The following is a 27517-nucleotide window of genomic DNA, read 5'->3' on the forward strand; positions in this document are numbered from 1 at the left end:
TCAGGCTGACCAGTGGATCAGACCCAATTGCTTAGCAGGCAAATTTGGGAAATCGGTATGCAATTTTATAACCTGGGTCCAGGACCCCCTAAGCCTCTGGTACCCATAGTAGTGGCACATGTTGCACCCACTATAGATATGTCCATGTCTGCTGGCACTTCAAGAGGTTTCTAAAACCAAAGTTCAATGTTTATTATTTTTTAGAAAACTACTGTGGCTCGGCAGCTGTCAGATACTCAGTGTGCACTGACACTGTGCACAAATAATAATCTCCAGGGTGTCAATCCCTAGAGAATTGAAGTTGAACATTATCACTTCAGGCAAGAGCGCTTTGTTATGCTGGTTTTGGATGTGGTACCCCTAGGACTGTATCACCTGGGGTTGTGGCTGACGGGAGCGGATGGGGGATGGGGTCATTATAGCACTAACAATTTTAATTTAAGTTTTTATTTAACTCTAACTGTGCAGGATACTGGCCGATCTTGGACGTTTTTTTTAAAAAGGGAAATAATTTACAAGGCACGGTTTTGTCTTGTAAGTAATTGCCCCTTTAAAAAATTGCCCGAGATCGGTCGGCATCCCGCACCTCCGGCAATCCTGGACTCCATTACATCCTGCCGTTGGTCTTTCTTAACTAGTCTGATCCTATTGCTTTGACTATACTGTACATGTATTACCTACAAGGAAGCTAGGGACTAATTCAGTCCTGATCGCTGGGCAGCGATTTTTGCAGCCCTGTGATCAGATACCGCCTACAGGGAGAGGGTATTTTAGCTGTGCAAGTGTGCGAACGCATGTGTAGTCTCTGCGCAGCCCAGGACTTACTCAGCCGCTGCAATCACTTCAGCCTGTCCAGGACCGGAATTAACGTCAGACACCCTCCCTGCAAAGGCATGGATACGCCTGCGTTTTTCCAGACACTCCCTGAAATGGTCAGTTGCCACCCACAAACACCTTCTTCCTGTCAGTCACCTTGCGATTGCCCGTGCGATTGCTTTTTTCTCACCATCCCGTCGCTATGCACCGATCCCCATTGCTACAGTCTGTCGAGTCTGCGCATTGCAATGCATACGCATGCGCAGTTCGGAGCTGATAGCAGGCTGTGAGAAAATGCAGCCTAGCGATCGGGTCTGAATTACCCCCCCTAGCCAGATAGGGAATAACCACAGCAGACAACAGACAATGGGGGTGATTCAGACCTGGTTGCTGCTGTGTGTTTTTGCACAGTGGGTGATCAGCAATAGACTGCGCATGCATATGCACCGCAATGCACACGTGTGTCGGCCAACAACTACGGGCATCGCTGGTCAGTGACAGGATGGTGCGAAAATTCTGATCGCGCGGGCGTTCGCAAGGTGATTGATAGGAAGAGGCTGTTTGTGGGTGGTAACTGACCGTTTACTGGGAGTGTCTGGAAAAACGCAGGTGTTCCCAAGCATTTCCAGGGAGGGTGTCTGACGTCAGCTCCGGCCCCGATCAGCCTCTTCTGATCGCACTGTAGGAGTAAGTCCTGGGCAGAGACTGCACACACTGGATTTTTGCAGCCCGGCGTACACATGCAATCGCACACTTGCACGGTGGATTTACACTCCACCTTGGGTGGCAAATATCTGAATGCAGAACAGCAAAGTTAGCAGCCCAGCGATCAGGTCTGAATTACCCCCAATATCTCTTCCACTGTCTTTGCTGCAATTCACATTCTGCTTTTGGGGTTGGGGAATATGTAATAATTATCAGGATTTGGTCGCAATAAATATAATTTTTTATTGCAGCTTATCGTGGCAATTAGAAATTAAGTAAAGCCTGTGTTAGCAAAATTCACTTGCAAAGACAGCGGCTCCTATGGGAACCAATCTATCACTTTATTACTGGGTTTGTGGCCCAACTGCACTATTGAAGATGGTGTTAGCTACTGCAGCAAAGCTGCTTGGTAAACTCTGCATTTTTGCAAATGATAATGGGGCATCACAACAGATGTACCCCCCCCCACAAACATTCAGGTGTTCCTTAATATTTCCAGGAACCCCACCACCACCCCTCCCTCAAAAAGTTTTTTTTTTCCAGTGGGATATTCTAGAATTATATGTATATATATATATATATATATATATATATATATATATATATATTTAAATATGTCCCTATAGTTGTTGCATATGATTATTCCAATACTAATAAGATGTTGCTTACCAGCTCTTCTGAATTAGGCGCAAGGTCAAATGTGTAGGAGTAAGGGTACAGTAACATCTGTGAGTAGGAATGAATACTGATGTAGGCTTTAATGGAATCTAGGTTACGTCTGATGAATGAGGCTACATTCTTGGTTTCCTTCTCAGACTCTGCTGAATGTCCACAGTAGATTTCTGTGCATGGATCATCTGACGAACCAATTTCTGCAAGACACAACCAAACGTTGGGTTATATTTTCAATACTATACAACACAGACAAAGCACCACACAGGCAGCATATTATGATCAACTAGGCTTTACTTATTAAAGACCAAGGATAGCTGTTATTTAGATAAAAGTCAGTTTTTAATTACAAGCTTCTTTCATTGGAGACTCTGGGTTTGTGACTAGTGTTTATAATATTTTTAGTATTCTATGTTTTATATGTGTATTTTTTTGTAACAACATGACAGAATCAAGCCAAAATTTAGGTACTGTACTCGTTATAAAATAAAACAAAACAATTCTTTCAGCATTAATTGATTATAGATTGGATGCATACCTAATACGGAACTATCTTATTGTTTTAAATTTTCAATTATATATTGCCATTCTTCATTTTTTTGCAATGTTGTTTGATTTATTGTACTGTTTGACCACATGTTAATTTAAAGACATTATTGATGTACAGTACTATATGCAGTTACTTTGATGCTCAATGTTCTATATGGCAGACACTGGGATGCTACCGGTTTTGTAGGTGGTCACTGAGATGCTCTGTGTATTGTATGTCGTCACTGGGGTGCTCTGTGTATTGAATGGCGGTCACTGGGATGCACAATGTACTGTATGTTGGTCAATGTTTGATGTATTGTAATGTTGCTTGGGCTATTGGTTTGCTAATCTCAACAACTTTTGTGATGGTTCCCCCTTCAGTTGATTTGGTAGTGCCTCCATGAGGCAACCTTCAGTAAATGTTTCCAGGGCCATTTTAAATTCCCAGAAGGTCTTGTGTTGGAGATTATTTTGTCTTTAAACTGACAGGTTCTGTCTTGTGGCAGTCTACATACAGTGCTGCTGCTGGAGCTGGAAACTAAAGTGAAATCCTAGCAAACACAATATAGAGATGATTTACAATTGCACTTTATTTTAAACTAAGACTAATCTTCATCTTATAGCGGCATATTAAACACCCATCACCCATATTCTTTTTGACAGATGCATGTTAGATTATTAAAAGGCAAAAATGAATGCAAAGATGATTGGTGTTTGTGCACTTGAAAACATTGCATTTAACAATAAATTTGCATGCATATCCTGCTGTAAGTAAAGTCAGGGCAGGGAGCCCCTGCACACAATGGTCCTGATTCTGAGTTGGACGTAAGTCAAAATGCAGACGGATCTTGTGGATATCTGCAATCTGTGCATGTGCCATAGAAAGCAATCACCTGCTCCGTACCATGGATACACACATTGACAGAGATTGAAAATGTTGATGGATTGATCTGTCCATTAATGTAGCACTCTTCCTGTGAAGGCTGTGGATGGAAAAATAGTGTCTGGTTCAGCCTTCTGCATGAAGACGGACAGGTATTTTGCATAGACTAGAGGATAATCACATTAGCATAAGGTAGTAAGCACAGCCCCGTAACTGGGAGACAGCACGCCCTGTGTAGCCACCGCCATCCCCCTGAGTGCATGCTGTCATAAGACTGAGCCGCCCCCCACATGTATCTAGGTGCTTCTAGCATGGCTGTAATAACCGTAGACCCCAAGCTGATGAGAAGGCGGCTCAAGGTATGAAAATCTCCAGCAGCAAAGATTTATTTTCTCTGACTCAAACTATCTTAATGGTCTGCGCAAAGTCCTGCTGTCAATTTAAGGTGTGTGCACTATACTCCCAAAATACAAATTGAGTGTGGGGTGGCAACTTGTCTTACAGCAGATAAGATTACGTCTAGTGTGACCTAGGACTCATGAAATGTTATTTTCCTAGGTTTCCACTATTAATGTACTGTATGTTCCATATGAAGCATTGTATTTTCAAATAGTATGTCAAATTGCAATTCTGTAATTAGCAATCCAAGTAATTGAACCCTCCAGGTTGTAAAGGAACTCTGTGTACTGTACACCTCAGGGGGCCGTAGGTGAGCTACAAAGGTTTTTGAAACCTATGGCCTTATACACAGACTCTACATCTCTGTAAGTAACAGAAATAGCTTGAGAAGGGCATTTGGTCAGATGAATCTTCTTCCTGACAGATCCATAAAACTGCCCAGAGTATTGACAAGTCACAGGTCTTAGCCGTCAAACAGAATTAAGCAAGTAATTACAGTAAGTGAGGCTGCTTGTTTGACAAAGAAACACTGTGTTACAAGGACAAAGGTGGCTTTACATACATGCCTCAATCAAATTTGATACTAAAGGAGTTAATCTCAAAGGTGGGGGCCAAGGAGCAACACTGTTAGGACAAAAATGTCTATTAAGTGGCTCTAGTGTGCATTAGTCTGGGGACAACTATGAGTTCAGGATGCATATACTTTATGCCTTGATGAAACCTCCCACAGAAACTCCTAAGGTCTTTGCCGTGAATTGGAATTTCTGGTGTATTCCTTATTTTATTTCTGAAATTATTTGCACTCGTAACCATCCTTATTAAGTGTTATATCAATTAAGCTTTGGAATTATAATTTTTTTAAATATACATTTCATTTAGTGTGTTCTCCATGATTCTTTGCTAGCCTGTGAGGACAAATGGTAGATGCTCATGTGTATTTAGGTGTGAAATATTATTATTTTTGCAGAGGATGTAATGTTGTTTTCCTCCGTGGTGGCAGAGAAAATTTTGAAATTTATCCTAAGTGACGGAAGTATGCAACGCCACGATCCAGCTGTCCTAGGTTGCGGTATCTGAGTGCAGGCTGGAGTTGTGACATCTAGTGTAAATACTATCCTGTAATGGGCACAATAAAACAGATATTCTTTCTTTATTTTTTTCCTTTCTTGGTGATTTTGCTGTTGTGTATTGGATTGAAAAGCTGCATTTTCAGTATATTGGATTTGCCCAGAATATGTGTGTAAGTAATGGGAACACTTTCTTGTTGACCCGTGAATTCTTGAGGCCTGACTTTCATTTACTTCACCAAAAATGATCGTGATCGACAAATCAAGGAATTTTAACATGTAGAATTTTCCGGAGTCCTCAACGGAAAGCTGATCATCAATGGACACCGACTGGGGAAACAACTGCAAGTATGGTGCCCTTGACTATTTGCTTGTCCATGTCCTATCATCTCTATAATAATGATGATGATAATAATAATAATAATAATAATAATAATAATAATAATAATAATGATATCATCCTGGTTATTCTGCCTGACTCCTATTGCTCATATACACATCTAGTATCATCCTTTGTTACCAAAATGCTGTGGCCTGGGAAGAATCTGGGTCACTCTGCAAGTAATTACTATTTAGATGTGAATGCATATATAACAGAAAAATGAATCTCATTGTAAACAGCTAAATATAATTTTAATATCTATAAGTTTACCAATATCTATAGGTTTACTAATATCTATAAGTTTACCAACATAGCACAAAGGGGGTAATTCCAAGTTGATCGCAGAAGGAAATTTTTTAGCAGTTGGGCAAAATCATGGGTGTAATTCCAAGTTGATCGCAGCAGGATTTTTGATAGCAATTGGGCAAAACCATGTGCACTGCAGGGGAGGCAGATATAACATGTGCAGAAAGAGTTAGATTTGGGTGGGTTATTTTATTTCTGTGCAGGGTAAATACTGGCTGCTTTATTTTTACACTGCAAAATTAGATTGCAGATTGAACACACCACACCCAAATCTAACTCTCTCTGCACATGTTATATCTGCCTCCCCTGCAGTGCACATGGTTTTGCCCAATTGCTAACAGAATTCCTGCTGCGATCAACTTGGAATTACCCCCAATATGTATTGCAAATTCTTATCTTACCACACCATGAGATGTTGAAGTTCCTATTGAGGTCTGTACCGCAACATTTGCCATCTGGTGCTGGTGAGCGATTCTTTCTCCACATACGATCCTGTTAAAATATTTGCTCAATAATTGGCTGTGTGTTACCAATAAAGTTACTACAGAACTATGCAATGGTACCTAATCTCATTGCAGTATTATCTTAAATAATATAATTCAACACAAATGCAGTAAGAACATCAACTTTGGAATTAATTAAATATACTATACTCAAATGGCATTAATGCAAAGTATTTTAATAATGTTTTATAATATATAACATAGAAATGTGCACCGGACCCGATGATTTGAATTTGGATTCGTCAGCGGGATTTGGATTTGCCAAACAGCTGACGGGTTTTGGATTTGGATTTTTTTTCCAAAAATTGTCAAAAAACACCAGAATCACATAATTTTTGCTTTTGTTTTGTCCCTAGAGTATTAATCTCAATAACATTAATTTCCAGTCATTTGCAGACTTTTTTGACCACCTTGTAGCTCACAATGTTATTTTAATCCACTTTAGGTCAAAGTCTGCAACGAGCTGGCTGGTTACTTACTACAAGGCGACAGAGCAGCGGCACAAACAGACGGCAGTTTGTAGCAAATCTATGAAAAACTGCCACACAGCAGTGGGATAAATGAACGGTGATGCAAGATGGAATTGTCCTTGGGTCTTCCCACCCACCCTTATGTTGGATATTAAACAGGACATGCACAGTTTAACAAACCAATCATTGCAGCGACAAGGACTGCCACACTTGTGGCTGAAATTATTGGCTTGTTTGGGTCCCCAAAAAAACAAGCTACCAATTGTCTTAAAGCAACAGCTCTACAGTGTCTTGAAGATGTCATTGCCATTGCCATCCTCATCCTCACCCTCATTAGTATGTACATCCTCATCATCATCATCACCACACAATATTAATTCATCCCCGCTGGAATCCACCATTACAGATGTCTCTGTATTTCGATGTAATTGCTGGGAAAGGTCTTCCTTGTGGAATTTCCAGTTCATTTTGATGAACATCATCTTTTCCACATTTTAAGGAAGTAGCCTCCTATGCCATTCACTCAAAAGGTTCCAAGCTGTGCTAAAATCTTTCTTCGAGTACACACTGGAGGGTGGGCAGCTTATGTAATACAAAGCCAGTTTGTTCAAGGGCCTCCATATTGACTTTTTTCCTTCCAGTACATGAAGGGATTACTTTTACGGTGTTATGAAAAATCCTCCACCATTCTTATCGATGGTGACCGTATCAGATGGAGTTATGGTAGAGGTGTAACTAATACTGGCCAATTCATTTAGACCCGCACAGATGTCAAAATGTTGTTTTGAATGATCTGCATCCACACTAGGTCTTTTTGGAAAATGTAGTTTTTTCCTGGCTGTTTTGGAAGAAACTGAAGGAGGAGACATCACTAGAGCTGCCAACTTGCTCACCAGGAGCTCTTTGCATCTCTTAGGATCTGTGTCAGTTGGAAAGAAAGACACAGCATATGACTTGAACCTAGGATTTGGCACAGTTGCCAAAATGTAATGATCCAATTTCAAGATATTGGCAACCTTTGGATCCTGGCAAAGCGAAAAAAGGACTTGATCTACAAGTCTGACATATTTTGCAGATTTGCCTTGTTTTATCTCCTCCTTCGGTTTCTCCAGTTGTTTTTCCAAAAGCCTAATTAGGTGAACCACCTGGCTCAAGCTAGCAGTGTCGGAACTCACTTCACAGGTGGCTACTTCAAAGGGTTTGAGCACCAGCTTGTCCCACACTGCGTGGAGTCAGACCGCTTTCACACATGGTATTATACTTTGATGTACTGGGGTGCAGTGTGCACAACAATACAATGGAAACAGCAAACAAGTTTTTTGGGGGGCGAGATACAGCTTGTTTCACACTGCGTGGAGTCAGACAGCTTTCACGCACAGTACTATACTTTGGTATACTGGACTGCAGTGCACACAACAAAACAATGTGAACAGCAAACAAGTTTTTTTTTTTTTGGAGGGGGGACGCAGCTTGTCCCACGCTGCATGGAGTCAGACCACTTTCACACATGCATTGTGAACGCAGAGGGTTGGGCATGTGTAGTCACTGCAGTACCACTGTGATGGACTTAAGGAACTGGTCACTGGACACAGTGACAGCACCACAGCCCCTTAGATGGACAGTGATAGCACCAAAAAACCCCCACTAGCTGTGCTAGACACAATGACTGACAGCCCCTTAGATGTGCACTAGTGACTGACAGCCTCTTATGTACACAACTACACTGCCTGACACCGCCCACAGACAGCCCCTGATGGACACTCTGATTGACAGCCCCTGATGAACACTCTGACTGACAGTCCCACAGCACAGCCCCTGATGGACACTCTGACTGACAGCCCTTGATGGACACTGACTGACAGTCCCACAGACAGCCCCTGATGGACACTCTGACTGACAGCCCCTGATGGACACTCTGACTGACAGCCCCTGATGGACACTCTGACTGACAGCCCCTGATGGACACTCTGACTGACAGTCCCACATCACAGCCCCTGATGGACACTCTGACAGACAGCCCCTACAGACAGCCTCTGATGGACACCCTGACTGACAGCCCCACAGACAGCTCCTGATGTACACTCTAACTGACAGCCCCACAGACAGCCCATGATGGACACTCTGACTGACAGCCCCACAGACAGCCTCTGATGGACACCCTGACTGACAGCCCCACAGACAGCTCCTGATGTACACTCTAACTGACAGCCCCACAGACAGCCCATGATGGACACTCTGACTGACAGCCCCACAGACAGCCTCTGATGGACACTCTGACTGACAGCCCCACAGACAGCTCCTGATGGACACTCTAACTGACAGCCCCACAGACAGTCCCTGATGGACACTCTGACTGACAGCCCCTGATGGACACACTGACTGACACAGCTCCTGATAGACATTATGACTACCTGCCCTTAAAAGGACTCAGACTGACAGTGCGCAACACAGTGGAGCTCCTTGCAGCTTGGAAGCATGCAGAGTAATGGTGCAGAGCCCCGGAAGGCTGAGCCTTTATAGACTCTAAGTATTGTGAGAATTTGATGATGATGTTCGGCCTCTTCTGGGATCCCAAACCTGGCGGGAACTTCGTGAGCCGGGCTCCCGAACGCTTGGGGGGCTGTGTTCGGAGCGGTTCGGATTTCTTGAACCCCTCATGTCTAATATAATAATATATTCATGTATCAATAAACCCATAAGAGAAAGCAGCTTTCTTTTAGACAAGCAGTGTAATTAGTGCAAATCAAAGTGAATAGGCAGTTATAATGCCAACATCACTTGCACAGGTCCTTAGTAAATCTAAAGTAATTTGGTCATTTACCATAGCACTTGTTTGTAGTGCTAACTCCCACATTCATGACATATAAAATAATGTATTAAAGTAGATGGAATATTTATTAAAATTCTATTTTGATATATATATATACTTGTATTAAATATTTATGTAATTAAGTACACTGAAATATAACAAATATATTTATTTGGTACTTTGACAATGGGATAAAAAACAAGGTTGTAGTCTATAATAAATATATACTAAAAAATAAATGGAAAAATGCTAAATACAATGTTGTTATTTAGACTGCTCTATAAGGTACAACATTGTTTTTTATCCACTTACTGCAAAGAAAACACATTTTGTAATTATGGTTATACAAAGTAATCCTGTATGTGTTTTATTTAATTAATAATTCGCACCTATTGTGTGATCTTTCTAAGCCATTAAAGACACAATTATTACCTCTGTCCAGGTATAAATGTAACCGTCTATGTTAAATACAGGAAGAATGTAGAAGGTCAGGCCTGTCAATAACTCCTTTATGCTTTCGTCGTTTGAATATCCAGTAACAAGCTGAAGGGAGGTAATAATAATCATGATAATAATAATAATGATAATAATAACAATAATAATAATAATAATAATAATAATAATAATAATAACTGAGCTCTATGGAGCATTCCAGATTTTAGCAACTGTGTCATTCCAACAGAAATAGATGCCGTACAATTATGACACCTAACATGAGTGCAGCCAGGTCCTTGACTAGACTATCAGCTTAGGGTCTCATTTACGCATAACTGCCTACTCTTCCGGAAGTTGCGGGAGACTACCAACATTTTTGGGTAGTCCTCCGCACTCCGGAGAAAGACTGTCTGGCTCTCCAGCATCCCACCCACTTACTAGTATGGAGGGGGTGGGATAAAATAATAAAAATTGCATTATTTTAGCCCCACCCCTTCCACGGGGAACCATGATTTGCTGCATTTTACTGCAACGGGGGCAGGACCTAATGAAGTGATAGCCCTGCACCAGCACCCAAAGTTGCTAGCTGAATCTCCTCTCAGGGCATGTGTGTGTGTGTGTGTGTGTGTGTGTGTGTTTGTATGTTTGTGTGTGTGTGTTGCCATCCATATAATATTGTTGATTTTATTAGTTAGTGCAGTTGACACTTCTAATTCCCAGGGCTCCCGCCGCCCTTTATGGTCATTTATTGTATGTCCATTGGGGATGACTTTGTGATGATTGTCCAATGTCTCGTGGGAGGGTTGTACATCCTTTTCATGGAATATGTGCACGCCTATGTGATAAGGGCTAGCTCAGAATGTGTATGTTTTAAGATAGGATGGGGCCCGCGTACATACTCCGGAGGGACCCCTCCTCTCCACGCCGCTGCAGGCTCCAGCACTGTGTCGGAGTCTTCTGCGCATGTGCAGGTCTCTGGAAACATGGCGCTTGCCATGGTCCAGAGACTAATTATCTACTGCTCATGCACGTCGGCCATTTTTGGCCGTCACATGGGACTCTGGAAATGTGAGTATTAAAACTATATGGGTGCAATGTGTGCGGTGTGGCCCCCCCTGGACGCCTATGATATGACCCCATCATTTTACCATTATCTGTCTTATGAATCTTTGCTGGCAGTCATAAATCTGCCAGCTTCCCACTCACATGGCATCTTCTCAGACAAATAATTACACCAGCAGCTAGACATACATATGAAGGTTCATTCTCAGGTCACCGTGGTAATTAAAAGAAACGCAAAGTATTATACAATAAACTTACAGAGTTAAATGTTGCCTAATATTTCGTATCCATAACATAATCAGGACACTTTGCCAAAGATAAGAATGTTTTCTTCCTTTGCACTATAGTTTTAAATACCACCAAATAAGTTAGCTGTGTAATTTATGACTTTTCTCATTTGTTTAATAGAAATTCCTAATAATGACTTTAGTGAATTTCAAGTGATCGTGTTTACAAAGATTACTGACCTCTCTTACAAACCATTGGCAGAAGGCTGGTGAAATCCATTCTCTGGCATGGACACCACATTCCAAAAAGATGGCTGTCTCCACAGAGCTTTGCTTCCCAACCTTTCCAGTGTTATAAAAACAAAGAGATGTCACATGGTACACTTGTCTGGTGAATGCTATTCTAGCAGGAAACTACAGATGATCACTAACACAGGTGGGCCTAGCCTGAAGGAAAAGTACAACTGCATCAAGTCTACTGCAAATACAAATGTTTATTATTACTAATGTGATCAATAAGACAAACGCCCTCATTTTTATGATGGGAGTAAAAGAATTTCAATTCCATTATTTTACATTTTCCTACACTCAAACACCAAGTTTGTATACTTCTAATTCTTTCTGGAACCCAAGAAATCTTTTGAAAATCTGTTATGGTGGGTACACACTGGCCGATATATCGGCTGTTCTATTGAACGGAAGATATAACGATATATTGGCGCATCGTGCTGTGTGTACAGGTGGTCAGCCGCTCGCCCGTACACTTGCTGCAGACCGCACAATTGGGCAAGTGCATGTAAATGCCCACCCAGTTTGTGACGTCAGTCCCGATGGATCGGGCAGTGTGTATGCACAACACACTGTCCGGTCCATTTGCAGACATATCCGCAGATCATTTGATCTGTAGATACTGTATATCTGCAAGTGTGTACCCAGCATAAGACAGAGATTGCCCTATTGAAGAATATTATATTTTATATTTAAAATCTGTGAATGAAGCAAATTTTCAATTTAATAAATGTATCACTGAGGTTTGCTTTGTATTAAAAAAAAATTGCATCTAGCTTTAAATAGTATAAGTAAGACATATTTTGTATTGGAGCTCACAGGAACACAGTTCTGGTACTTCACTATAGTTTACAGCTAATGTTTAATGTCCTTGCATATGTTATAATGTTTTGGAGTTTAAATTATTTTCTTAATCTCAGTTACCAAAGAGATTTTTGTAATTTTATATATAGTTCTGTCATTCTTTTATATATCTATTTGGCTCACAAGGAAGAAAGCTAACCCTATACTGTATATTTTACTTTCCTTTTGAATTTATCTAATATACATATTAAATAAAAAAATGTCAGATGTTGATGTTATAGAATTGTAAGCCATTGTTGTAATGATACTAGTAAGTGTGCTTGTAAAGCTTCTTTTTTAGAACAGCTCCATTGTTTGTTCTTTATTTCCCAGAATCTCTATCTCCTTCTTAGGTATCCTGTGTCTATCATTTATCATACTGAAGCATCATAATCCTTTTACCATACAGTATCTTATGGCTAATGGTGCTCATTCCTTTTACATTAATACATGATAGAGCAAATTATGCTTTTCCAAAGTGGATCAACAGGTGTGGTTCATAGGGTCGACCGCACTATTGGTCGACAGTAAGTTGACACCCAAAAGAGGTCGACACAAGCATAAGGTCAACATGTCAAAAGGTCGACATGAGGTTTTAAAAAAAAAAAAGTGTTGTTTTCTTCGTAGAATGACCAGGAACCCCAATTAGTGCACCGTGTCCCCTCGCATGGCTCGCTACGCTCGCCATGTTTCGGAAAAGGTGCCTCACTTTGCTACTGCTGCCCTCAGCACAGGTTATCATTAGAGTATGAAAAAGTTCAAAAAAATAAATTATGAAAAACTCATTTCGACCTTTTGTCATGTTGACCTAGAAACCCTATCAACCTAATTGCATGTCGACCAATAGTGGTCGACCTAATGACTGTCGACCTAAGTGTGGTCGATGTAGAGACCGGATACCGGATCAACGTATATGTTAGGTTTAGTGAACCTTTAACAAGAACAAGTTTAGGTATCTCCACCTCACCTTAAGAACATACATTTCTCGGCCTTCAAAAGTGTTTCCAATTTCTAGGCGACTGACAAGATCTGGGTGATTAGTAGCTATTTTGCATGTCCACTTCGCAATCTAAAAACAAAAATTTGAAGATAATCATCTAGCACTATTACATCATTATAGGAGACTTTATATTTTAATGGAGGACCTGCACACAGTGATTTCAATCCAGATTTGGCCAAAACCACTGAGCGAGTCATCAAATCTATCAATGTGACAAAAATAAATAAATAAATAAATAAATAAATAAATAAATCTGATTGCTTGTGGGCATCTTTCTGGTTAACCAATGATAGATGCACTGAGAAAGAGGAATAGAGACAGTGATTGAGGGAGAACAGCACAGAAATGACATCTGAGGATATGAGAACTGCCTGTACTTCAGTGACAGTCAATGTAACTGAGTAACTGAATCTGTTGTGATTGCCTCAAACTGTGTATTTGCTTAATGGGCTCATATTCCTATGAGATGAGTGACAGAAATTGCTTTCACATGGTTCACATGATTCTCAATTGTTAGGACATTAACCAATGGGACATGAGTGGTGGTACTGTACACCCATGCTTACTCTTCTCTATAATTAACAATAAAGAATTAACACATGTTTTATTAGATTCTATTTATGCATTAAGTATTTAGTGTCAAAGAAAGTACATGTCACCAGAGACCCCAGGGCAATGTGAAGCCATAAACACACAGATCAATTGCTTTTATATAGTACAACAAACAGATTTGTATTATGAATACTGGGACTAGGACCTTATTCAGGCTTGTTACCAAACCAAAAAAGTTAGCAATTGGGCAAAACCATGTTGCACTGCAGGTGGGGTAGATGTAACGGGTGGTCTTCAGTTTGCCGGCTGTCGGAATCCCGGCACACAGTATACCGGTGCCGGAATCCCGACAGCCGGCATACCGACACTTTATCTCCCTCTTGGGGGTCCATGACCCCCCTGGAGGGAGAATAAATAGTGTGGCGCACGTAGCAAGTGCAGCGAGCCCGCAAGGGGCTCATTTGCGCTCGCCACACTGTTGGTATGCCCACGATCGGGATTCCGGCACCGGTATGCTGGTCGCCGGGAGCCCGGCCGCCGGCATACAATACTACACCCGATGTAACATATGCAGAGAGAGTTAGATTTGCAGTCTCCTGCTGAATTTGCATATTTTTCCATTGCTGAAGCGTCCAAAGACACAGCAATGATGTGAACTGTGTCCATCTCTTAATCAGGCCACTATACGCATCTAATAGAGGGCATATGAAAACATTATCTGGAATTGGTCCTGATCATTAGAATTTCTTATCACTGCTTATAGAGACAATAGGAAAATAAGGGACTGCAATGCATTAGAATTAAAGCATAGGTTTCAGAATGGGGGGGTGTCTAATATTTGCGAGGCACCAGTCTATGTACCGGCCGCCATCTATGTACTGGGCCACCAGCTGGGGTTACCATGGGCACTGTCAGGATGGAGATAATCCCCTTCCCAGCTTTATCACGTCCTACCTCCCCTCTACCCCCTCAATTGCCCCTTTGTCCTTTCCCCCCTTCCCCCCCCGTACAGCACTCCCCCCATCCCCGGAAACTCTAGATAAAAAGTGATATCTATTTATAGATTGATCTATATCTATCTCTGTTTGGTAGGGGGCGTGGCGAGTAAGTCCAGCTGCCCCTGAGGGGGTGACATTCAGCAATTTAGAGGCACCAAAAGGAAATTATATTTTGGCCTTCAACCTAAAAACGTTGTGGTGCCCCTGAGTTACAGTGATCATGTTTCTTCTACACTCAGACCATGGATATGATACTGCACATGCCCGGTCACCAGACCAGTATGTGTGTCTTAAGCCCAGTACACACAGGGAGATGTGTACTGAGCGATCTAGCACAGACCGCTCAGCACACATCTCTCTCCCCACTTAGCACACAACGCGATGTGTGCTGAGCGAGGGAGAGGGGGACGGGGGGTTGTTCACTTCACCTAGCGGTGAAACGAGCAATCTAATTAGATTTGGCATTGATAGATCTGTGCTTATTTTCTAAGCAATCTGACTTGCACTGCTCCCTCTGTGTGTACCCCCCCTTTAGCTGCTGTGTCAAAGAAAGGAATGGAGGCTTATTTGATGATCGAACATGGGGACAGCAGCAGAGATATCTGATGTCTGCTATGGTCCCCTGTACATACATCCTGGAAATGCTTAGTATTTCCAGTAGCCCCCAGACAATGAGTGCTTTTGGTGGATACCCTGCAAATAGTTTTTGAGAAATATGCCCCTAACAGTTTATTATAATAGAGAGTATGAGCCTGATTTAGAGACACACAAAGCAGCTGCATCTGCGACACATTTGATAGAATAATGCCCGTATTCAAAGTTGGCCACATCTGTGTGTTCTCACCGCCTCAGTACATCCAGTAGTTACAGCAGCCATCATAACTATCAGCACAAATCTGCACCAGATTTATCCTGAGTGAAAATGACTGGTCACACATTGCAGCAAATTTGTATACGCTCACCTCAGAATAGGCCGTAATTCTGTCTACATGCATAGGACACACCCACTGCGAGCTTAAGCTAATTACGAACACCCCCTGCTGCGGTTACACCCATTTAGCCACAGCTAGAGATCTGACTGACTTATATATGACTCTGAATAACCTTGCTGATCCGTAAAGGTGTGAATGGTCGTGGTGACAACCTGCATGCACATGCACAGTGCAAAATGAAATCTCAGCTGTGACCACTTTGCCTGCAGCTCTGAATTAGGCTCTATTGTATATAACCTATATTTTGCATACATAGCAGTCATACGTGTATTATAAATCTAGTTTTCTTACCGTCTCCCAATCATTGTACTTAGAATAACTGTACTTCTTAGTACTCCGGACCTTTCTACTGTCCAGCTGTGCTTCAATCCCTTCCTGAAGATTATGGAACAAAACTCTAAATGAAAAGGAACACAGGTAATGTATGTTATTTCTTCTCATGGCCTTATCCTAAACACAAAGCACACAAGGCCAGCACAGGTTTACCATCTGACAAGTACTGTGACTCATTTATTAACTTTTATCCTCATTGTGTTATGTACAGATGTGAGTCTCCCTCTGATCATAGCTCTATGAGCATCTGCAGTCGGGGAGACGCTTACAGTGACATTGGCTCAGGTTGGCTCAGATTTTCATTTCATAAGGACCTGCCAAGGCTGCGTGTATAATGTAAAGGGTTGGTGGCATAAGTGTATTGACAATGAATGCAGAGGGTGTGGTGCAAATGGGCCCCTGTTTACTGAATCCAGGGGCCACAAACACCACACCCTGCACCTAGAATATACTTACCTTGTGCCGGCAAGTTAGTCCTTCCTCCTCCTTGTTGCCATCTTCCTAGTGACATCTTCAGGAAGATGGTGCCGCACGGTGAAAGCAAAGACTCTGGCACTGCAGGAAGATGGTGCCATGGAAGGAGGGACCTCATTGCCAGCACAAGAAAAGATGTGGAGGGCCCACTGCTCAACGGAGGAGGCTGACTGCACATAAGGCCCCTTGCATGTTAGCAGTGGTGCCGAGAGAGTAGGGGAGAGGGTACAAATTACCTGGGCCCAGTTCTGATGGAGGGGCCCAGTGAGGGACTAGTGGGGGCCTGGGCGGCAGCAGCTGCAGCTCTTCTCCACAGCCCAGCACATGCTGCTGTGGGCTGGGCTGCAGTGTGGCCATGGAGACACTAAAAACACTGTTTTTTTCAGTATTTTTTTCTAAGGGTGCATGACCACGCCTCTTGTGACTAGGCCACACCCCTGAAAAGTACCTGGGCCCAGCATAGGGGAAGATTTATCAAGCAGTGTAAATAGTGGAGAAGTTTACCAGTGGAGTTGTCCATGGCAACCAATCATCTTCTAACTATCATTTTATAGAATGTACTTGATTAATGCTACCTTGAAGCTGATTATTTACTATAGTATGGACAACTTCTTCACTAGTCCCCATCTCTATACTTTATATATCCCCTGCGTCAGTGTGAAAACACTGTTCTGTAATAAATCCTTCATTATTGCTGCATTGTCAATGATTTGTCAGGCAGTTTGTTTATGTGAAACTGAAGAGCTTTCTATTGTTGGAAGTTGGAGCCTACTTTTTTTTATTGTTTATTTAAGTAGAAATGTAGATATTAAAATAATGCAATATATTAAGTCAAACAAGAACAAACGTGTAATTTTTATATGTGGATACTGTTTAGTACAACAACTAATTCACTTGGTACAGTAGCTGGAATTAATGGTGCTGTCAGTCTGAAATGACAAAGTATTTTACTAAATCTATTTGCTTTGTAAATAATGACTGTACACCACACTATCAGGGCATGTTACACACAACTGACTACATTTGCTGCACGGACTAGACAAAGGGCGATCGGGCACTGGTAAAATTAATACTGTGTTAATAATGTGGAACCAAAATTTGGACAATTAAACACTCCAAAATAGGAAAAAAGAAGAAAAAACTGTGTTTTTTACTTCGATAGATAACGTTGTCCTGCTTGGTGGTGCGCCCAGAGCCAGAGAGTACATGTACTAAAAGGAAGGGAGAGAAAGAAGGCTCTTGTGTGGGCGCACTCTTGAAAGGAAAGGAAAATTCCTATAACATGTAGAGAGAGATACTTAAAACATAACTTTTAATGTTGACATTTATAACGAAAACACCCATATAAATGATCCATATCAAAGAAAAAATGTGATAATTAGAATTAATAAAATGTTCTGGTCTGTTTAATAACACTAGGTAATTGGAATGGTTGTAGACATTGATTCGTCTTACCCCCAATTCCCCTGACCAGCACAGAATTTCTGTGTTAATGGAACCAAAGAGTGATCATGAGAGTTATTTGATAAGTAAGACCCACTTGGGCTACTTAATTCGAAATTGGTTGGTCTCCTGCATTCAAATGAGCTAGACTTTCTGACGTAAGCCACAAAAATTGGTAGTAGGCCTCAAAAAGGAAAAGGAAAGGGGAAAAAAAGAGAATTAGTGGTGATACTGCTGTTGGCGTCGCAAACACATGTGAAGGGAAATGGTCCCAACTCTACAACACCGGGTATTCGCAGGAAGTCTCCTCTCCTGGTACTGACCCGGCCCAACGCTGTTTGGCTTCCAAGATCAGACGAGATCGGGCATTGGCAGCGTGGTATGATAGTAGAGAATTTTTATGATAGTACACCAATGAGAGTGCACCTATGTAGGAAACGGAAGAGAGAGGAAAAAGGGAGACAGAAAGAGACGGGGAAGAGGAAAAAAGAAATGAAAATAGTATATGGGAGAGAAAAGGAATGAATCAGTATAGCGTAATAGATGGATCTGCTTTCTGCGTTAGACACAGCTCAAACAAATCCCACTTCTGTGGTATTGTGCTCCGTGAATCGCAGATGAGAGTCCATGAAGCAATAATGAAGTATGAGCAAGAGGTATAAAAGATAAGCTAGGTTGAACTGTCAAAAAAATGTGTGTATCATCACAAAAAGACTAGTGAGAAATTGAAGTGAAATGAAATTACTAATAATTAAACATTGATTTAGAAAATCACATAGGTATTTATCGTGCATATTAGGATAAAGTTAGAAATTCAAAGAACATGCTGAGGCTCATGATGAGTAGGATAGTTATCAGACAATATACTGGCCTCCGCTGGAGAAAAAACTTAGCATAATGGTATGGATATTTTAGCAGATATTGATTTAGGAAAAATCGGGGAAGAAGAAAAGGGATGAAAAAGAAAAAATAAATAAAAAGAAAATTTGGGCTGTAAATGTTAAGTTATTAGACAGTAGTGCTGTAGCAAAGAACTGTGTGTGTGCTACACAGGTCCAAATGACATAGAATAACATACAACAGATTAATATAAAGCGCATCAAGGATTGCGGTCTGTGCAGAATATACACAGAACGGCAGTGGACTTCTAGTTATCAAAACTCTGATAAGAATATATAGATGTGCTACACAGATCTAAAAAATTGCTATATAATCAAGCATATTCATAAATGCACATAATGTGTTATTGTCTATGCACGCTATATGTAGAGCAACAGTGGGTCCAATCAGATGTGATGGAAGTTGATGCGCATCAAGGGTTGCCGTCTGTGCCAAATATACACAGGACAGCAGCAGGCTTGTGGTCATCAGCACTATCTGCCAAAAAATCTATGTATGCTACAGGACTATTAACATGCTGTCTAGTAAAACATATGTAATAAATACACAGAGTGTGTTGCTGTCTGTGCAGGATGTGCACAGAGCAGCGGTTGGCTTACGGTCACCAAAATTGGAGAAAGAAGGCAGGTTAGGGCATTGTCATGTGCCCAGGCAGGAGCTGAGAAATCACTCAGTGTGTGGTCCCCCTCTCGGAAAACGCGTTTCGCCCTGACGGGCTTGCTCACTTCCGGAAGTGAGCAAGCCCGTCAGGGCGAAACGCGTTTTCCGAGAGGGGGACCACACACTGAGTGATTTCTCAGCTCCTGCCTGGGCACATGACAATGCCCTAACCTGCCTTCTTTCTCCAATTTTGGTGACCGTAAGCCAACCGCTGCTCTGTGCACATCCTGCACAGACAGCAACACACTCTGTGTATTTATTACATATGTTTTACTAGACAGCATGTTAATAGTCCTGTAGCATACATAGATTTTTTGGCAGATAGTGCTGATGACCACAAGCCTGCTGCTGTCCTGTGTATATTTGGCACAGACGGCAACCCTTGATGCGCATCAACTTCCATCACATCTGATTGGACCCACTGTTGCTCTACATATAGCGTGCATAGACAATAACACATTATGTGCATTTATGAATATGCTTGATTATATAGCAAATTTTTAGATCTGTGTAGCACATCTATATATTCTTATCAGAGTTTTGATAACTAGAAGTCCACTGCCGTTCTGTGTATATTCTGCACAGACCGCAATCCTTGATGCGCTTTATATTAATCTGTTGTATGTTATTCTATGTCATTTGGACCTGTGTAGCACACACACAGTTCTTTGCTACAGCACTACTGTCTAATAACTTAACATTTACAGCCCAAATTTTCTTTTTATTTATTTTTTCTTTTTCATCCCTTTTCTTCTTCCCCGATTTTTCCTAAATCAATATCTGCTAAAATATCCATACCATTATGCTAAGTTTTTTCTCCAGCGGAGGCCAGTATATTGTCTGATAACTATCCTACTCATCATGAGCCTCAGCATGTTCTTTGAATTTCTAACTTTATCCTAATATGCACGATAAATACCTATGTGATTTTCTAAATCAATGTTTAATTATTAGTAATTTCATTTCACTTCAATTTCTCACTAGTCTTTTTGTGATGATACACACATTTTTTTGACAGTTCAACCTAGCTTATCTTTTATACCTCTTGCTCATACTTCATTATTGCTTCATGGACTCTCATCTGCGATTCACGGAGCACAATACCACAGAAGTGGGATTTGTTTGAGCTGTGTCTAACGCAGAAAGCAGATCCATCTATTACGCTATACTGATTCATTCCTTTTCTCTCCCATATACTATTTTCATTTCTTTTTTCCTCTTCCCCGTCTCTTTCTGTCTCCCTTTTTCCTCTCTCTTCCGTTTCCTACATAGGTGCACTCTCATTGGTGTACTATCATAAAAATTCTCTACTATCATACCACGCTGCCAATGCCCGATCTCGTCTGATCTTGGAAGCCAAACAGCGTTGGGCCGGGTCAGTACCAGGAGAGGAGACTTCCTGCGAATACCCGGTGTTGTAGAGTTGGGACCATTTCCCTTCACATGTGTTTGCGACGCCAACAGCAGTATCACCACTAATTCTCTTTTTTTCCCCTTTCCTTTTCCTTTTTGAGGCCTACTACCAATTTTTGTGGCTTACGTCAGAAAGTCTAGCTCATTTGAATGCAGGAGACCAACCAATTTCGAATTAAGTAGCCCAAGTGGGTCTTACTTATCAAATAACTCTCATGATCACTCTTTGGTTCCATTAACACAGAAATTCTGTGCTGGTCAGGGGAATTGGGGGTAAGACGAATCAATGTCTACAACCATTCCAATTACCTAGTGTGATTAAACAGACCAGAACATTTTATTAATTCTAATTATCACATTTTTTCTTTGATATGGATCATTTATATGGGTGTTTTCGTTATAAATGTCAACATTAAAAGTTATGTTTTAAGTATCTCTCTCTACATGTTATAGGAATTTTCCTTTCCTTTCAAGAGTGCGCCCACACAAGAGCCTTCTTTCTCTCCCTTCCTTTTAGTACATTTGCTGCACAACAGTTATCATGTATTATATGTAAAAAAAAAAAAACAATGGCCCTCATTCCGAGTTGATCGGTCGCAAGGCGATTTTAGCAGAGTTACACACGCTAAGCCGCCGCCTACTGGGAGTGAATCTTAGCTTCTTAAAATTGCGAACGATGTATTCGCAATATTGCGATTACTAACTACTTAGCAATTTCAGAGTAGCTCCAGACTTACTCTGCCTGTGCGATCATTTCAGTGCTTGTCGTTCCTGGTTGACGTCACAAACACACCCAGCGTTCGCCCAGGCACTCCCACCGTTTCTCCGGCCACTCCTGCGTTTTTTCCGGAAACGGTAGCGTTTTCAGCCACACGCCCCTGAAACGCCGTGTTTCCGCCCAGTAACACCCATTTCCTGTCAATCACATTACGATCGCCGGAGCGAAGAAAAAGCCGTGAGTAAAAATACTTTCATCATAGTAAAGTTACTTGGCGCAGTCGCAGTGCGAACATTGCGCATGCGTACTAAGCGGATTTTCACTGCGATGCGATGAAAAATACAGAGCGAACAACTCGGAATGAGGGCCAATGACAATGACACATACTCAAATGGTACCGTGTTCTGCTTCAGCAGCTGTAGAACTGAGTCTGACTGACTGGCATGAATGTGAATATCCACAGTCATCATTGGTGCAACTCTTGCTGATGAATCCGGATGCCAAAAATCCAGCTAAAGGAAAGTGGGCAAGATTACTATAATAAATTAAATGCTGTGAACATGTGCGGGAAGATTCAGTTAGCCGCAACTTGGCTGAAAATTGCTTAACGCTGGTTAAAAGTGAGGTATATTAATTACCCCATCCCCTATCTACATTCTAAAAGTTGGGTCAAGTGACCGCCAGCATCCCGACCGCCGACGTTAGGTATCACACCCTTCTAATCTGCCTGTAGAATGTAAACTTGCCAGCAGTGCCCCCTTTCGGCATGTGGTCAATTTACCTACAATCAAAATCCCGATGGTCAAAATACCGACAACCATTGACCGACGGTCAAAATCCAGGCAAGGTCAAAATACCGACAACCATTGACCGACGGTCAAAATCCAGGCAAGGTCAAAATACCGACATGGTCAAAATACCGACATTTAAAATCCTGACAAGGTCAAAATCCTGACGTTTAAAATGTCGACAGGTCAGAGAGTCAACATGAGTTTTTCAGGATTTTTTAATTGAAACCGACTTATTCATACTTTACCATCCCAGTGGACCTGGAGCGGGAATATAATAGTGTGCTGAGCACAGCGAGGCATCGTGCCCGAAGCATGGCGAGCGCAGCAAACCATGCGATGGGACGTGGTACACTTATACAGTGTCCATGTCGATCTATGTCGACATACACACACACAAAAAAACCAAACAATGAATAACTTGTATTGACTTTTTGGCCTGCTGACATTTAAATTGTCTGTATTTTGACCTTGTCTGTATTTTGACCTTATCGGGATTTTGACCGTCAGTCAGTTGTTTTTGGGATTTTGACCGTCGGGTTTTTGATTGTAGGTATTTCATACTAAACCACCTCTTTCTTCTCTGTCAGTTATTATCAGAGCCGGCCCTAACCAATATGATGCCCTAGGCAAGATTTTGGCTGGTGCCCCCTAGCACCGCCGCTAGTTCTGCAGGAGATGCCTGGCATGAGTCAGCTGGCAGCTTTGCTCTCGTCGAGCGCCTTTTGTTTATGAAAATGCATCTTCTTTGCATTACTATGTGGCTAGGATGCAGAAGCAGCTTCTGCTGATTAAAATGATATGTGGCATGCTTATATTCTGTGTGCGACTGTGGCTGTATCTGCATATGAAATGCTACATTACAGTGATTTCCAGGAATACACTGCAACGTAGTATTTCTTGTGCAGATACAGCTGCAGTCACACACAGAATATAGGCATGCCACATATCATTTTAATCATCAGAACCTGCTGGTGCCCCTAAGCATACCAAATGCCCTAGGCATTTGCCTAGTTTGCCTATGCCTAAGGCCGGCTCTGGTTATTATCCTGGGTGAGATGCAGTAAGTTTAAAACTGCAACCAAACCTCTGAAAATGCAGTTTCGGTAGGTTTGGCCACGTATCACATGTGCACCAATCCCTGGAATGCAATAGACTTTGGGGCTTGGATGCAGTGGGCGGCATTGTTCAGTAGAAGCCTATGAGCTTCTATCACACCTTTCAGCTGAGAGGGATCCAACCTGATCCCTCCCAACACCCTCCTAAACCCGGAAGTCTGATCATCGCAAATGACAGCTCTTATCGCAAGAGCTGTCCTTTGTGTTTTACTTCATGCATATGATATTAGTAATTGGTGATATGCTTACAGAGAGCGGCATGATGCATCACAAGCAAAATGCAATGCTTTCTGCATCCTGCACCCTGTCTCAGGTTTGTTACTGTTTTGTAAAGATCACTGGAATCTGCTGAAGCTATAAAACAACTGTTAATACATAAATAAAATAGCTTGCTTACGCTTTGATTTGTAAGGTACTGCATTGTTCTGAATAAATTAATTAGCAGTGGCGCATGCAGGAAGGGTCCTTGAGTATGCAGAAACCCCCCAAAAGTTTTTTTAATCTGTCCTGCAGAATTGTAGCCCACTATGGAAGCCCATAGTGGGTCATAAGTACATATATATCTATATATACATATACAAGTACATATTTACAGTATTTATATACACACACATGTATATTCTATCTATCTATCTATCTATCTATCTATCTATCTATCTATCTATCTATCTATCTATCTATCTATCTATCTACCTACCTATCTAGTACACAACCAGGGGATACTTAATGTTTGCAGGTGTCCTCTGAAAAACATCTGTCATTGGGAATATCCTGCAAATATATTTGATAAATAGGCCCCTTAATATGCTCTAACCAATAGTTTAACACATTATGTTTTCAGTATTGATCACAGAACACTGGGGCTAATTCAGACCTGATCGCTGCTGTGCATTTTCGCACAGTAGGCAATCAGGTCTGAACTGCGCAAGCGCTGCAGTGCGCATGTGCATGCCAGAGATGCAATCGCCATCTCAGCCCAGCAATTCCCTCTGCTTGATTGACAGGCAGAGGCGTTTGTTGGGTAAGAGGGGCGGGACGGCGCCATTTGGCTGCCATTTTGGGGGTGCAGTCCGGGCAACGCAGGTGTGCACTGACCGTGCAGGGGGTGGACCACGCTGACTGCGCAGGTAGGGACCTGTGCAGTGGGGGGAGGACCAGACATGCGGGGTGGACTAGCCCTGTGCTGGGTGTCCCCCTGCATGTCAGGGTGGCTGATCGTAGCCATGCATCAGGTCTGAATTAGGCCCACTGACCTATAATTAAAAGCACTATGTATTTAAGTTAATGTTAAAGCATGGTAGAGTTAGAGTAGAATTAAATGCAATATTAATCATTAAATATCCAATTTTACTATATGACAAAAACTAAACACATCTAAAAAATACAGATGCTTCGCAGTCCAATTTGAAGCCTCTACTGTACAATTAGACACCGGTGAGATTTCTTATATGCAAGGCACAGAGTAACTTCACAAATAATTGCATACAGTATAAAATGAAACTCCACTGCTCTTTACCCATGTTTGGCTAGTTGTCAGAGAGCCATCCCTTCAGGACTGTAACAAGCTCTCATACAGTAACTATGCCACAGATACCATGTAAGATACATAAAACACTTACGTTAAATATCTTGTCCATGCTTTGAATGAGGGTGACGTGTTCTTCTGTTTCCAGCTGAATCCGTAAAACCTTGTGTCTAGAATACATGTTATGCTTTAGAATGTGAAGTGTTACATTTAATCCACAGGATCTGCGGTATGTTTTACCGACCGACGGGATGCTGGCTGTCAGTATATATCGATAGCAGCATTCCATCTGCCGGAATTCCATCAGAGAGGCAGCAATTCCCCTCACGGCGCTCGTCATGCTTTGGGCCCATAGGTTTTCTTCTCACTTGGTTGATGGTGTGAAGTGATCCTACCAACCGAGTGGAAATACTGAGCGGCGGTCGGGATTTTGTATGTCAGTAAAATGTCGGCTGTTGGGATTCCAGCATCGGTCTCCAGAATGCCCAGGATCCTGACAGCCAGCATTTTAACTTTATCCCTGCCCACACTATCATGAACTTGCTCTTAGACAGAACATGAAAAATATATTTACCCATGGAAAGTTAAATTTGATGACACCAAACAGATATCCAAGAGACAAATGCACAGCCACAGGGATTTCATTTTTTCCCCCTTCACATTGATCTGTTAATCTACAAAATGCTTAATAAGAACTGCTGTCTCTTTTTTTGTAGATAGTGTTATCTGACGTATTATTTTTTTCTGCTGGTAAAACCTCCCAAAGCTTACAGTACACCCAGGCAAAAATGGGTGTGGTATAGATGTTAGACATTATAAAGATAGACAGTCATTAGTCTACACCAGTGGTTCTCAAACTCGGTCCTCAGGACCCCACACAGTGCATGTTTTGCAGGTTACTGAGCAAGTGCACAGGTGTATTAATTACTCACTGACACATTTTAAAAGGTCCACAGGTGGAGCTAATTATTTCACTTGTGATCCTGTGAGGAGACCTGCAAAACATGCACTGTGTGGGGTCCTGAGGACCGAGTTTGAGAACCTGTGGTCTACACCATAGGGTTGACTATCAAAAGGTCAATGGGGACAAAAGTTTGACAAGGTCAAAAAGTCAACACAGATTTTTGTGTGTGTGTGTGTGTGTGTTATTTTGTGTTTATAAACATTAATTTACCCAAATTTGTTGAAATGCATCCCCTTGCGGGCTTGCTTTACTTGCCACTGTTTCGGGCTCAATGACTCGCTCCGCTTCGCTCACCACAAGGTAGCAGTTTGTGACATGGATAGTAAATGAGACAAAAGTTGAGAAAGCATGAAAAAACCCTAAAAAACATGTCAACCCTGTCGACCTTTTGACCCTGAACACAACAGGAAGATAAAGGAATCAGTTAGAAGCAGGTGCACTCATTCCCTTCCACAGGATAGGGAATTTCTGTATTTAAAAATAATTTTTATTAATTTTACTTTAAAATGTTTAGAAGATAGCAATACCCATATGAAGCTTGCTTATTTGAACGATCATTCCACCTGGTGTAGCATGTATGACCCTATAATAGGGTTATATAAAGCAAGTACAAGTAGGTTATAAGAATAGAATAACGTGGTGAAAAGGAAAATAATATATTTTTTTTTGGGGTGTGTGGGGTGTGAATAAAGAATAATTTAAAAACATAATGCTGATTGCCGTCTCTTATTCTGAATTGTAATTAGTACAGCCTTAGGTATTGCTGGATTATATATTCCCCTAGGTTCAGTTTTATGAGTATATTCTCTTTTCTCACAGTGAAGTCAGCTAGTGGTAACAGTTTTAACAAAATGATGTTACAAATATGTGTTAAATAGTTACTATATTAGCACCAAAATGTAACAAATGTGTGTCTAGTTCTATTGTGTGGTTATAAAAGATACAGTACATTAGTTTCTACTTAAACTGACATGGCAGTGGAATTATTTTAAGAGACGTGGTGTGGTATTCTACTATAGGGGGCATTCCGAGTTGATCGCATGTAGCAACTTTTTGCTGCCCGTGCAATAAACTAGACGCTGCCTATGGGGGAGTGTATTTTAGCATAGCAGGGCTGCGATCGCTTGTGCAGCCCTGCTATGCTAAAAAAGTTTTGTGCAGAACAAGACCAGCCCTGCAGTTACTTACCCTGTGCGATGGATCCAGCAATGAAGGTCCCTGAATTGATGTCAGATGACCGC

At 41.6% G+C, this 27517-nt stretch overlaps 1 protein-coding gene, 1 long non-coding RNA gene and 2 pseudogenes across 2 annotated transcripts in view; 2 read left to right on the forward strand and 2 right to left on the reverse strand.

Moving 5' to 3' along the window:
• Positions 1-8793, forward strand: part of LOC134909261 (uncharacterized) — a 95809-nt gene extending 87016 nt beyond the window's left edge. The window contains exon 3 of the long non-coding RNA XR_010175875.1: positions 6710-8793. This is a non-coding gene — a long non-coding RNA (uncharacterized LOC134909261). The remainder of the gene's footprint in view (positions 1-6709) is intronic.
• The window catches only part of LOC134909260 (carboxypeptidase B-like), a 48338-nt gene extending 22354 nt beyond the window's left edge, over positions 1-25984 (reverse strand). The window contains exons 1-9 of the mRNA XM_063915959.1: positions 25887-25984; positions 25407-25482; positions 22269-22393; positions 16232-16337; positions 13366-13467; positions 11508-11609; positions 9976-10086; positions 6163-6253; positions 2191-2393 (exon numbers count right to left, since the gene is read on the reverse strand). Of these exons, the coding sequence (XP_063772029.1) occupies positions 2191-2393; positions 6163-6253; positions 9976-10086; positions 11508-11609; positions 13366-13467; positions 16232-16337; positions 22269-22393; positions 25407-25482; positions 25887-25957 (987 nt within the window). The 5' untranslated portion in view covers positions 25958-25984. The remainder of the gene's footprint in view (positions 1-2190; positions 2394-6162; positions 6254-9975; positions 10087-11507; positions 11610-13365; positions 13468-16231; positions 16338-22268; positions 22394-25406; positions 25483-25886) is intronic.
• LOC134913216 (5S ribosomal RNA) lies at positions 18465-18583 on the reverse strand (annotated as a pseudogene).
• On the forward strand, positions 21056-21174 carry LOC134913227 (5S ribosomal RNA; annotated as a pseudogene).
• Positions 25985-27517: the final 1533 nt, after the last annotated feature.

This window comes from Pseudophryne corroboree, chromosome 4 (assembly GCF_028390025.1).
Source record: "Pseudophryne corroboree isolate aPseCor3 chromosome 4, aPseCor3.hap2, whole genome shotgun sequence".
NCBI classification, from domain to species: Eukaryota; Metazoa; Chordata; class Amphibia; order Anura; family Myobatrachidae; genus Pseudophryne; species Pseudophryne corroboree.